Source organism: Phalacrocorax aristotelis, chromosome 1, assembly GCF_949628215.1.
Source record: "Phalacrocorax aristotelis chromosome 1, bGulAri2.1, whole genome shotgun sequence".
Lineage (NCBI taxonomy): Eukaryota > Metazoa > Chordata > Aves > Suliformes > Phalacrocoracidae > Phalacrocorax > Phalacrocorax aristotelis.
This window is the reverse complement of record NC_134276.1, coordinates 213,966,097-213,980,094: the sequence shown is the minus strand read 5'-3', so window position 1 is coordinate 213,980,094 and position 13,998 is coordinate 213,966,097. Positions and strand designations below refer to the sequence as shown.

The window sequence follows — 13,998 nt, the reverse complement described above, 5'->3', positions numbered from 1 at the left end:
AGTTCTGGTTTTACCAAGATGCTCTTTACATCCTGCTTTGAGTGTAATACTCAGTTCGTACAAGCTCGGATTTGGAGCATTCCTCACTTGCCTTTTTTCCCACTGTACCCTGTCGTGCTGCCTGCTGGACTTGAAACAAACTGCCGATTTCAAAACTTTACATATTTTTTAAGTTGACAAATGGTTTTTCACTGCAGAATCCGGGTGATCTGGAGAACTAACATTTGCTGTGGATAAATCGGTGATGGGCAAAGGACGGTCCAGTTGTCCCTGTTAATCTGATGTCCGGTTTTAGAGAGCAGCAGCACTTCCATGGATTCCCCATGTTGTCTGTCTGCCCCTCCTGCCTGAGATGTTTTGTCAGTATTTCACTGAGGATTTCTGCAGAGATTTCTATTTAAGTTAAACACGTTTATATACATTATAGACAATTAGTTGCTTGTTTTTCATACATTTGATTTTGCATTTCTTCTGCAAACCTCTATATCTGGCCTGCTTTAGAGCAATATAACAGGTGCAGAAACAAATACAAACTGGCGAAGCTTTGGTACAGACTGAACATATATATATTAGGAAAAGGAGTTCAACAGTAATAAAAACCTGGACAAATTAAATTGACAAAGCTGCCCATTACATTGGCAAAAAGTCCCTGTCAAAAGATAAACTTTAAAGCCAGAATGCATGAAAGAGTCCCCAGATAGAATTAAAATTTAAACTGATTCTTGATAGATAAGCTTTTTTAAATCCACCTCTTTGCTGCAAGTCAGGATTTTAAAAATAAATTTCCCCTTTAAATCTCTTGAGCGATTTTCATTTTTTGCAAGGCCGCACTGCTGGTGTCCTGGAAAAATGGAGAGTTAGAGCTTTATCAGTTGGTGCCCTGAGGTATGTGGCAAAGAAGCTAAATCCTTGAAGATTAGCAAAAAAAATGCAGCACATGGCAATAAGGGGCTTATATGACTACTAGTATTAGTTCAGGTGAAAGAAGTATTGCTTATACATAAAACTGGACAAATCCACTGACAATGTATTTTTAGTTAGCTACAAAGGAGTCTTATATTGCTGGACTTTACCTCTTTGGTGATTTGGGAAGCTTAGTAATCCACTGTAAATGCTCTTCTGCTGGCCCAAATACCCAGTATTACTCCAGAATGCTGCTCTTTCGTTTTAACCCCTAAAAGTACATGTTTCCTTAATTTAGCTTTTAGATCACACAATGACTTATTTAGCCAGCGGTTGTGCTGTAAGAGCAAATGATCAAGTTACTGCTCGGATGCTTAACCTTCCGCAGTGCATCCGCTTCGGAGGCGTAAGTGCAACCTGAAAGCTGAGTTTGTGGGCTAGCTGCAGTTTCAGCTTTTGATGGCTAGTAGAAAATACCAGATTTCTATTTCTAATATTGCAACACTTTAAAAAATAAAAACCAGAGTGACTCAACGGTAATGTTTCCATTTTTCAGTATCGTTATAGTTATTATTATGTAAGTGTGCACCCCAGCCTGTTGGGGAATTGAAGCTTTTTATCAAGTTCTCCCTGTAATTTTGCCCCAAGCTGCTGGAAGACCCAGACAGCAACCAATACGCTGCATAAATGGCAGAAAGCAGGAGCTGAAGGCTGCACGCTAGATGTGTTCGGTGGTGGGACCGAGGAGGAGGAGGAGTTTTGCGCAGGGCTTGCCTGCAGCTCGGTGCTCTGCAGTAAGTGTTGGGGTGCTGCCCTTGGAGCCAGAAAAGGAGACAGTGAGCTGGGCGCTGCCTCGCACGCAGTTCCAAATTAAAAGCAGACATTTGAAACAGTTACACCCCACTTCTAGGATGGAGATTACCGGGCATGCTGTAGGAGTGACTGCGCAGCTCACGAGGCAGCTGCTGACCCAGTTTCAGCTAACCTTAATACGCTGAGCTGTAAACTAAAGTAGTTGAGGAACTGCTTCATGAGAAATGGAGCCATCCTTGCATCAGGGCAGGGCTTGCCGGAGATGCCCCAAAGTAACCTGCCCTCATTTGTGAATCGAAATCCTGTTGTTGATGTAGAGGAAGACCAGGATATCCAGGACAGAACTGTGAATGCTCCTGAATTTTCCCTCTGCTGCAGTTGTGCAAACCCTACACACAAATCTCCGTTGTAGAAAGATGCTTCCTCTCCTCCTATATCAAAGGATAAGATCTGGGGTTGTCGTGGAGCCCAGTTTTCTTCTCACAGCAGACTGCTGTGTTGGTATCTGAGTGTAAAGAGGTGTTTTACATGCTTTTCTTTTGCCACATGAGCCCACACCACCATTGTGTAGAACATCTTGGTAATATACAAATAATAATACACAGGAGCTTTGTACAAAGGGTGGATGACACAGGTGGCTTTCTGTGCTGTGTGCTGGAAGCCAAGCAGCGATGCTTGTCCCCGGAAGTTTTGTATTCAAAGTAGGCACTACAGAGGAGGAGAAACCTGCGGGAAAAGAGGTAGGATAGTGTGTGTGCAAAGCCACGTGCCTGAGCCTCCTGTAGCCAGGGTTCAATTCTGTGCCTCTATCCGGTGGACAGTGCTACAGGTTAAGACGCTGGGAAAGCAGTTATGAGGCTTACCTACGGAAAGTGGCAGTGAAATTGTTGCAGGCATTAGGAGCTCCAGAGGAAAAAAGCTCTTGCAACACTCCAGGGGAATGACACAACAAAGAAATCCTGCTGTATAAACAAAAGCGTAGAGAGAGGTCTATGGACTGCTATATATCCATGGGGAGCTTTATTGAAAATCATGGTTGACTGTGTCAAAACAGAAATACTCCTCAGGCTGCAGCCCTTCGCTCTCTGGAGTAGGCATCTCCTAACGAGCAGCTCCGATTCTTTGGGCAAGGTGCGCGGCACGGGACTTTGTCATTATCGTTCCTCAATGTAAGTCCTAACTGAGTCCTCCCACTCTGGCCTGCTGTCTCCTGCACTGCTTTCTGTGCTTTGAAATGATTGTTTGCCCTCCCTTTCTTTCTGGAAACTGTTTAAAACAGATTTCTCCCACTGAGAGTTGCTCGAGTTTCCATTTTGTGTGTGCATACTACTTTTGTCTCTTTTAAGTTCCCGGACCAGATTCAGCTAAGTGGTTATTTTATTAAATGTGATGACACACATGCTCAAAATTAGATCACTCTCCCTCTCTTTCTATAAAAATACACATATATATAATGTATATACACTTCTTATATGGATATAAGTTGAGCAACTTATTTATGGAGAATCATTACAATGTCAACTCTAAAATCTGAGACGATTCTATCCAGGTTTCGCAAAGCAGTAGGTCCGTGGCCGTTGGTAATTTTGACAGATACTGGCTCAAAGAGTTTAAGGACATAATCAAGTGGTCTAAACTCCACCAGATAGGCAGGCTGGAAACCAGGCCATTTGAAATACAGCCGTTAGAAACCTCAGCCTAATTGCATTAGAAGGCAGTGTCTCCGTTACACCTATGTGGATAAGCACTTTCATGAAGTATTCAGTGTTGGTGCTTGGGGTTTTTTTGCTTCTTATGTGATGAACCTGGGAAATAATTGAATTTAAATCTCAGAAGAAAGCGCAAACACCAGTGGGCACCTATCAAGTTTGAGTACTAAGGTCAAAGCATTTCATGTCATCGTTCAGAAACATACTGGGGGGTTTTGTGTCTCTAGAAAAATACTAAATTGGGAAAACTTGTTAACAAAGTGTGTGAGCAGGTACAAATGCAGTGAAATTTCAGGCGGACTTCTTAGTCTAGAATTCGTATTTGTGATTTGCTGTTGCTGGGAGCTCCCAGCAAACTCTGACCGTCCATGCTCCAACATGAAGCGTGAGAGAGCGGTGATCAGTCTGTCATAGGTCTGTTTCATTAAGCTGATATACTCTATGTGGTTAACTCCATTGATGCTTTCATGTAATTAATATATTTTGGGAGTCTGCTTGCAGTCTTTGATTGACGATTGTGTTCCCTTGCACAGATAAAGGTGGAACCAGTTGTTCCAGCTCCATCACCGGTTATTCCTCGGCTGACATTAAGAGTGGGTGCAGGCCAAGACAAGATGTAAGTATGAAAAAATCCATCTGCAGGTTGTATGCTTACCAGAGTTCACCCTCTGTCACTTGTATTATTTTCAGTGGGAAACACTTAAAATTTAAGTGTTTAAATGATATTTATAGAGCTATGACGTCTTTTGACTGTTCTAACAAAAAACCAAGCAGAACACTTACCAGTAGAAACTTTTTTGACACTTTGCCCTTTTCCTGCTACTCTCTAAGTGGGACCCATCATCTTCTGTCCGTCCTACTGTGTTTCCTACTCTGTGCCTTTCGAGGGCATGGCTTACAAACCTCCATCTAGACTTGTATGATGCCTCCAGTGACATTTAGTGAGGTTTCTGTAATGGATGGTTATCCCTAGCATAACCTACAGCTAAATTTCATAATGCTCTTCCCTAACAGTTGTTTTATACTTATAACAGTTGAAATTCCTTTAGACGCGTCTGCTTTATTATAACTGTTGATGATTATTCATGAGTGTACCTAACGCGTTTCAAATGTTGGTTCATTAGCTCCCTAATTACTGGGTACTGTTGTACAAATAATAGTTACTTTGTACTGTATGAACATAAATAGGATGATCCCTATCGTGAGATCATACAGCATAAACAGGTGGCTGGAGAGGCTGGGGAAACCATGCGTCACTGGGCTTTTTAGGCTGGTACTATGTTGTATGTGAAGGGTTTCTTTTAATCAGGTTTCTTGTGTGTTTAATGGCACAGAGCACAGTTTCATGTCTGCTGGCAAACATGAGCACCAAACAGAATTTTCCTTTCCATTCATCACATTAAATATGGCTAATGTAGTTGTTTCTCTTTTATAGCTATTCTGAACTAAATCTCCTAATCACTAATTTTTCTGTTTTGTAAGTTAAATGGCATCTTTGATGATTATTCTGTTTTTCTCTGCTGTCCTACTCCTCCTCAGTAGGTAACTCTGAGTTTTACTGGTTTGAAGTTGCTACCAAGAATGAAGTGGTCATTCTTGGATTCTATGGGAAGCACCCACCCCAAATATCAGGGCTTTTTCCTGCTCTTCAACCATTTCTGCTTTCTTCCTTTCACAATATTTGAGGGTGATCTGAAATTTCTACACCTCAGATGGCTGTACAAAAGCTCTAGGTTTCTCAGAACAGTTGCCTGTCCTGCTGTGCATGATTTGAACGTGCATGGCTGGACAGACTGTCCCTTTAAAGCCCACAAATCCATTTTCCTCCTTGAGGACCTGTGAATACTTCTAAAATCCTCCTTTTCAAGGACTGTACAAGTGTTTATATGGAGAAAATAAAGTCATATTTTCAAGGCAGAACTTGTAAATTGAAGTTCTGAAGCCATATTTTAGCACCCAAGAGTTGACTTTGCTTCCCATCTTATCTCACCCCAGTCTTTCTCATACCCACACACATTTTGAGAAGAGACTTCAGACTCCATCTGCTTGCAACAAATCATATGGGTACATCATTGTCAGCCCCGCCAGCCCAGAGTGGCTCAGAGATACTGACATCTTGTTTTATGGCCTTTTGGGAAACTCGCTTCTATCGCAGTTTCCTTTGTGCGTGTTTAGTGGCACCTTGACCACCATCGGAGGGCCTCAGGTGTTGTGATCCATAGCATGGCAGAGCCCAGAGTTTAGACCCCAACTCCAGGATGGGAGATGCACAAAGCAGACTTAGCTCAAAGTTTCTAGACAAATTAGGGGAGAATTAAACACCAGGGCCAAGATATTCAGGGGCCAGGGAGTCCTGGAGGCAGCTGGTAGGAAATGCTAAAAAGTGGTTGTGCTCCAGCTCTCTGCAGCATCTGTACTGGGCCTAGGAGGGGAACTTCATCTTCTCCATGAGACGCTTGTCCTTGAGGTTGGCTTAGGCTGTGTAACCTAACAAGGTTTGAGTCATTAATGTTCCACCTCTAGCTGTTTTCTGGTTTCCCTTTTCTACCTTAAATATCTCTCCTCACTGCCCACCATACTGGCACCCTGATGTCCCATTATAACAGCTGTATCACCCAGTTGCACCTTCTAATTGATGGCAAACAAGAACTTCCGGAACTTCATAATAGCTTTTAGGATTTGTCATAGTATTCCAAGGCAAAATCCAGGAAGAAGTTTGCTGTTACACAAGTAAATACAGTTCGCACCACGTGGCTCTGGGAACTGTTTTGCGTTGCCTGTCAATCTGGTGTCTAATGCGGCAGAGCTCACAGTAGAGGTGCCCTGCTCTAAATAATACTTTTGCTTTCATCCTCAACAATTAATATTCAGCCTGAACTCGGAGTGTATTTTAATTTTCATGTGTTGTGATTATTATGAAACGGCTCTGAGGCAAAGCATTACGTAGCTGTGAGTGTGGCTCGGACCTCTGAAGTAACACCAGAAGTCTCTGTGACCTCTGTTGAAAGTTATTAGTTGAAAAGACCACAGGAGGATCATCAGCCTTTCAAGTAGCTCCTAACAGGCAGAAACAAAAGCTTTTGTGACGTATTATGTTAAGTTTCACACAATTTCGTCTGTGTTGGTAATGAAGTTCTGAATATCCGGTGATTATCATATGAAAACGTGTTTCAGTTAGCATGTCTCTGGAGTTTACTAGCATGGGATTTGAGAATACCATGAATCGCCGTGGAAAGGTATGAGAACAGTTTTTGGGGATTCATAGAATTTGATGAGTAAAAACTAGATGGACTAATGAGTTATTTCAGTTTCCTCTGTTAGAGAGAAGAGCTGTTTGGAGGCTTTTAGAGGTACTTAAGTACCCATTCAACAGGAGCTTTGTTTGTTGGGGGCAACTCCATATAAAACAATGTCTTTAATGGAAGTACTTAGAGATCTTGGTGAGGCCGTGAAGTCTCTTCAGGTGTCTGAAGAAAAAGTGCCAGATTGATGGTGCTTGAAGTGGAGATTCACATCACACCATAAACACAGCACAAGGACAGCAACACAAGTTTGCTCAAATAAGGCAGCAGCACTGAGGAAAGTGCCTTTGCAGTGTAGCGGAAAGTTTATTCTGTCATTTTGCTTCTTGGCTCCTCTGCTTGGACAAACATACAAAGCAGTGATGATAGTGGCAGAGAAGTCTCCTTTCTTGTTTTTTGTGGAGATGAGTACATATTGCTCCTAGATTCAGAGATCGCTGCATTTGAGCTTGTCTGGTGTGCAAATATTCGTACAACACACATCAGTTCAAAAGAGATGGCTATTAATAACATTAGGTTAATAGATATGAAAATGTCTGTTGCTGGAGGCTGGAGACACCAATATTAGAAAAACTGTTCTACTTTAGGGTTTTTTGCAAGTGTTTTAACTGCACAGTAAAACAAGAAGAAAGTAGATTATAATCAGAGCATTTCCATCTTACTTGTAAACAATTACAGCAATACTTGCATGGATGCCACATTAGAAGAAATTTACTGGATTCCATTCTAATGCAATTAGAGCTAATTTTGTTCTTTAAATGAATAAAAGGTCAGCTAGTAAATCTAGTTTATCTCAAGTCCAGGCTTCAATAAATTGTTTTATTTAATTTGTTGTAAAAGATCTTATCCTTAATGGGCCTAGCTCTTATTAGTTTGCTTGGGTTCTAAAATATTTATGACCACCTTTTTAGATATGATTTGAATGATATGTCGGAAGGGGTTTTCACTGGCTTTTTTTCCACTCCAGTGTTATCAAGGTAGATTGCTAACTGAGTTAGCATAGGAAGGAACCAGAGATGCTATCTTTTAAAAAAAAAAAAAACAAACACACAAACAAAACAAAAGACCACAGCTAGTATAGACTTTTAAATTTTAAATCAACTGCAAATGGTGAGCAGCATTTAATACTTTTATTTGATTGCATCATGGTTTCTTTTTGTCCAGTTATTTCTCCTAAGCGCAATCATTTTTCATACATATAGGTTTTTCAAAAGCATGTCTGCTGATGAGGTGTTGACATTCCAGCTACTGCCACAGTTGACATAAACTTCAGCAAAAGTATGTGCTGTAATTTTTTGATACTTCAGATGAATTTATTCCACATTTAAATACAGTTTGTAAGAAAAAACACATGGCTTCTGACACTGATGCCAGACCACAAGGCAGAGTGCCGCTCACTAATGCTGTGTCATTGCTTCTGTGACTTAGAAGCAGGATATATATTTTTTGTTAAATTGGGTCTCCAAATCTACCTTAAAATGTTGGGGTTTTGCTCCAGACTCGTGCTTCACTCTGTCATAGCCCTGCCATCATCAGGGAACCTGGAAACCAGACAGGAGAAGGCGCGAGACAGGTATTTTAACAGTGTTTAACTCGTAAACCTGCCGCTCTAATGAAGTTGCCCCTTGTCTTACATATTTTTAAAGTGAGTAGATACGTGATTTTCTCCAAAAACAAATTGCATACATGCTCAGATATGTATACATAAGTGCCTATAGAAAATGTATATTAAATACCCTGCGGATGTAAAATAAAGTCCTAAAAGGATTAAAGGATAGAAGAAGTTTTGTTGCCCAGATGTTTAATTGACTCCACTAAAGCTTTTTATTGTCTGGTGGGCTGTTATCAGCCCAAGGCCTAACTTACGTTCCTTTCGAGGCTCACTTGACTGCACGATATCCCCACGACAAAAGCCACTTGCATAGCTAGCTGACACCCTTTGTAGGGAATCTCAAAGCCAAGTGGCATATATGCAGACCAGGTAATTTTGTGACCAGTAGATGTGACCTTGCTGTGTAATATTGGTGACCCAGAAGCATACTTTGAGGACTAAGAGATACTTCTGGGACTAAGAGGGCAGGGGAACCTGTCCTGTTGCTTTCCGGTTTATTACACCGAGTTTCTAGGACCATCCATCCAAGAACTTCTATCACAACAAGGTGCTCACAGCACATATTTTTATAAGTCGGCAAAATAGCAAGTGTCTGAAAAAGTGGAAGTCTGAAAGGAAATAGAGCTTGAGAAAATCTCCACTTTGAAGCCATAACCCTACCTGAAACACAGCTGGATTGTTGGAGGAGTTTATTTTTCTTAAATTTACGTGGTTGGGGTCATCACTGCTACTTACTCAAGAATTTGTTACTTTAAGTGCAACCACAGTTGGGCAACAGAATTGCAGTAAAACAGTTCTTTAATCACACATTTTGAAATTCCATAAAACTTTATTATCTAACCTGCAGCGTGCACAGTACCACCAAGTTTATTACAGGGTAACATTCTCTGAAACCAGATGCCTAAATGATGGATCTTCTATCTGCAACAAGCTTAATTTATGTAAGAGTTAAGCTGCAAACTCTCCAGAGATTGAATTTTTGTGGGAAAACTACACACACACATATGCAATCAGACTTTAAAAAGGTAATGGCACCAAGGAAGGAGAGGAGAAGAAGAAGGTATTAGCAAATCCATCAATACGCTTTTTACTGACGTGGTTGAAGCAAAGAAATTAGGCAATGACTGTGTTGGTGCTCCCCTCAGCTCACTGGGGATCTGTGGTTGCTGCTGTAACACGTATTTGTATTTTTTGCTCAGACTCCCTGGGAGTTGTGAAAAAAAGGCTAGATAGCTAAGAGAGGACTTTGCTATTAGCTTCAGTTAAACTAAAATTCTGCCCTATGTAGTTTCCAAGAATGCACCTCATCTTTACGGTATCATCCTCGGTGGATATTCAGGATCTTTAATTTTTGATAGGGTTGTTCTCATATGGATAAATCAGACTGTGTGAAGAAAGTGTTGAACTTTGGGTGTTATTTAGTAGAGAGTTTCTCCATCTTTGATAATTTAGAGTACTGTCTTCATAGTGTTTGCCCACAATAGCTGAATAATGGGGTTCATTAACCTCCCTGCGTAGACATATCCAAATTGTTTGCCTCCAGCCTTGGCTCCCTACGTGTGGCTGGGGAGGAAAGGATTGGCTTTTTATTGACTTGTAAGCCGTAGGTTTGCATTACTGGCCAAGTAGCTCATGACCCATTCCATTTATTTCACTGTTTTGTGGTGGGGAAACAGGTAAAGGAATCCTGCTGGAAGCCCCTCCTTCCACACGTTTTTATGAATAAGAGCAGTGTTTGGAGCAGTTAAGGCACCGTGACCAAAGCCTCCGAAAGACGTAATGCAAGCAGCATGGGGCTATTGTGGGACACAGCTGTGGGCGGTGTTGGTTACCCTGCGATACGTTGCTTATTCAACAGAAAGCTCTGGAGGAGAACTTATTGTGGAATTAAATAGGAGGCAAAAGTGATACTTTAGGGAGAAAAAAGTAGAAGGGTAAATCACTGTTTGGGAAAATTAAACAACAGAATTCAGGCAGCAGAAGTCTCTTGATTGCAGGACTAATGGGCATCCCAGTTATTTAACAGCGTAGCACTTAGCAGAGAAAGACCATGTTAACCATCTGTTAATAGAGTTAATGCTGTGGGTGTCAGTCCAACTTTTGTTGTAAGAAGGAAAAGAGTGTGTAATGGTGAAATAATTTTTGATATGATCAATAGACCACCTCAGTGAGGAGAGAGAGTAATGAAAAATGATCTTGCTCCTCTCCAAGGCTGCAGAGGTGTGCTTAAGGAATTCCAGTGATCTTTACAGCTTTCATAAATCTTTGTGTGTGTCTGTGTGTGTCTGTGTGTGCGTACGTACATACCTGCATTTTTCAGTTCTATAGTCTTTTAAATTTTAAGAGCTGGAGGACCGATTTTCAATGCCTTTTAAAATGCTGAATGTATTTTAATGAAGATACTGTCTCAGGTGTTATTCATATCCCTTTCCCGATTGTTCTTTTTTAGCGTAACATATTGGCCCCGATCCTGCCGTAAAATCCCCATGTGTGGTCCTGTATCCATCCAAAAGTCTCGTTCACTTCAGTGGAGGTTCCCCAGCCTCTCCCTTGCTGCAGTATTGCAGCTTTTACATGAAAAAAAAGCGAAGAATACCATAGCCCTTTTACCAAAACAAGTAAATGATCATTTTTCTTTATATTTCTAGAGGTGATTGAGAAGAGTTTTTTTCTTCCTTGAATGTGCGTTATTTCTAACGTCAGACGTAGTCCTTAGCTTTTTTCTTTTTCTCTTTTTTTTTTAAATTACTGCAGCCACCCCAACTAATTATTCATCCTGTTTATGGTAGGTGGTAGGCTGTGGCAAATTATTTTCATTTTGCTGCTGGCCACATTGGGTGATGACTCCAATAGTGAATCCATGAAAAGGCTTGAGTCATTAGAAAACAAAACAATTTACTGTGAGATTCTTTGATTTTGCTGCTTATTGCTCAAGAGTAAAAAAATTGTATACTGTATACCGCAATTAAAAAAAAAAGACAGATACTTCAGGCAGGTTTAGACACATAAGCGAATTGCTTGTGTAAATGGGCATGAGCAGCTGCCCTTATAAAGCATAACAGAAACCAATCAAATACGTGTGAAAGATTAGAAAGGCAGATGAGTGTTTGTTTAAAAAAGAGATTGTCTCCATAGGAGATGACTGCAAGAGAAAGGTACTCATTTGTTCTTATCTTTGACAGGGGTGCTTCTTGTTATTCATTCTTTTATTGAAGTTTTTAAACAAAAGTGAGGAAACTACATAGACCCAAGGATTCATGTTATAGATCCTGGCAGATGGATGTGGACAAGAGGGCTGTAGAGAAGTAGCCATCGTAGACACAAAGGGAAAAGATGGTCCTACCTGAATTTAGTGAAGTTGTCCTGGGAGCAATTGGTCTTTAGCTGTACGGAGCCTCCAAGTTCGGGACTGACCAGCTGACTTGGTTCTTTCAAAAACATGTCTCAGTAACAAGCTGGAAATTACAGTTTTATATGTTTCTAAAGCCGTGCTGACATAATTTTCTGGTAGTTAATAGAACTCATATTCTACACTAGTTCCCATTAAATAGGGTAGGCGTAGGACTGGTTTATGGGCAAGCTTCTACATCATGCATCCCATAACATCTCCCAAAACAGATGACAATAAAGGGCATTTCACAAGGAACACGTAAGAGAACTTTACAGAGAGCTCATTGGCATAAACATGTTTTACCAGCTTCTGGTTTTGCTGTTGAGAGCTCAGCAGAAGGGGATAATGCCAGGTGGTTTTCACGTCGAAGCTCTGAGCAGCTCGTTATTGATGATAAGAGAGAAAAGAAGATGAAAGATACCAAGACGCCACGCTACCAGCTCAAATTTGTTTTGTCAAACTGGCAATGAACCATCCAGAGATGTTAAGTCAGAATGGTGAGAAAGAATGGGAGGGAGATTTAAGAGTCATCGGCAGAAAGGTGTTTGTGGTTGTTGGGAGAAATACCCTGGTGTAACAGATACGGAGGGCGGAGGCCAAGGGCAGAACTCTGTTTCACTTAAAGTAATTGAAAAATAAACAGTAGAAAACCTGTAATTCAATTTCAAGAGTGCAAATGTCCATAACCAAAGGAGTTAGCTAGAAATGCCTGCTGGACTGAAGACTTAATGGATTCAAAAGTGGTGTTTGCTGCCTGTGGGAAGGGGGCACTTGTAGCAAAATGACTACAAAGTGAATTGTATGAACAACTCTTTCCACAAGGACTTTGGGAAAAGGCTCATACCCCTAGGAGAAGAGGACTGTTAGCAAAAAGTTACGTCTTCAAGGCGAAAGAGTGTGGAGGTGAAGTCAGGCTTGGCAGAAGTCAAACTGAATTAAATATTGTGAAGGATATTGAGCAAATAGGAAAAGGAGGGGAGAAGGAGGACCATGGAAATGAAGACAGGGAGAAGATGAAGGATAATACAGGTATGAGCCAAGAACAGAAAGAATGCTTTCCTTGTGATCCTGTGTTCATTCCCTCCTTTGCTGAGGATTAGGACAAGATGGATAACAGCGGTAGGTTGACAGTGGTGGAAATCACCGCAGTGAATCAGGAAGTAAAATATAGGGACCTGTATGTACTGAAATCAAGGAATGGGCTAATCTTTCTCCCAAGTTGTAGAAGAACTGGGTTGTGAATTTGCAGATTTGGTGACAAGCAATTTTTAATATAGTACTTTTTATTTTAAAATGCAATGTTTGTTAACTCTGTTTTTAATAAATAGTAGAAAAATAGGAGTGCTGAAGAAGGGAAGAAAGGAAAAGTGATCTAGACAGCCGGTGACAGCAGAATACATAATTATAAAACAAATTTTGGAGGAAGGGCTGATTAAAGGCTTGGAGGTAATGGAATAAAACAGAGAACGGAAGTGAGCCATACCAACAGACTTGATATCAGTCTTTGATAAAGCAGCTGATTTTCTAGGTTAGCCTAGTCCAGTTGGCAGCCTCTGCAAGAGATGTGGCTGGCAGTGGCGGACTTTTTGCCGTGCATCTCGGGTATCTGTTTCCACCACCAAAGCCGAGAGCAGCTGCCTCCACCTCCCACCGCTGAGTGATTTCTACTGGACTGGGGAAGCTGTTGCTGGGTGCAGGGTGATATCGCTTCCCCTCCAAGGGAAGGCCTCAGCTGCGGTGGAGAAGAGGTGAGACACTCGCATGTGTGTAGCTGGAATAAAGTCGGCATCTGTCGTACCGTTGGGAGAAGGGATGCTCCCTTCTGGATGAATAAAAGATGGCAAATTCAAGCCGGATTTCAGGAAAACATGTAACATTGTCACACAGGACATTCATCGTGAAGCTGGCACGGATGGGATTAGCAGAGGAACTGCTCGGTAGTAAGGAGCTAGCTCAAGGGAAGGTAGCAACGGAGAGTTGTGAGAGAGCTTATCTAGCCAGAGAGGAGGTTACTAGTGAGCATGCTCAAGGATATATTTCAGGACTGGTTTGATTTAATAATTTCATTTAAAACTTTATCACAGAAGGAATTAGAACACTGATGGGTTTTGTTGGTATTGAGGTTGAAGGACCATCTCAGTACAAACGAGGATCTGATGATTGTCTGGAAAGAACTGGATCTCCTTGAATAGAAGGGGGAAAATAGTATTGAATTCAGTAAATTAAAAACTGCAGTTAAGGCTTTGCGTTTGAAGTGTACCAATGGAA

General features: G+C 41.2%; 1 protein-coding gene across 3 annotated transcripts in view; it reads left to right on the top strand.

Moving 5' to 3' along the window:
- The window catches only part of TAF3 (TATA-box binding protein associated factor 3), a 119,710-nt gene that overhangs the window by 93,056 nt on the left and 12,656 nt on the right, over positions 1-13,998 (top strand). For all 3 annotated transcript variants that reach the window (XM_075081642.1, XM_075081644.1, XM_075081645.1), the window contains one exon: positions 3,959-4,041. In XM_075081642.1, the coding sequence (XP_074937743.1) occupies positions 3,959-4,041 (83 nt within the window). The remainder of the gene's footprint in view (positions 1-3,958; positions 4,042-13,998) is intronic.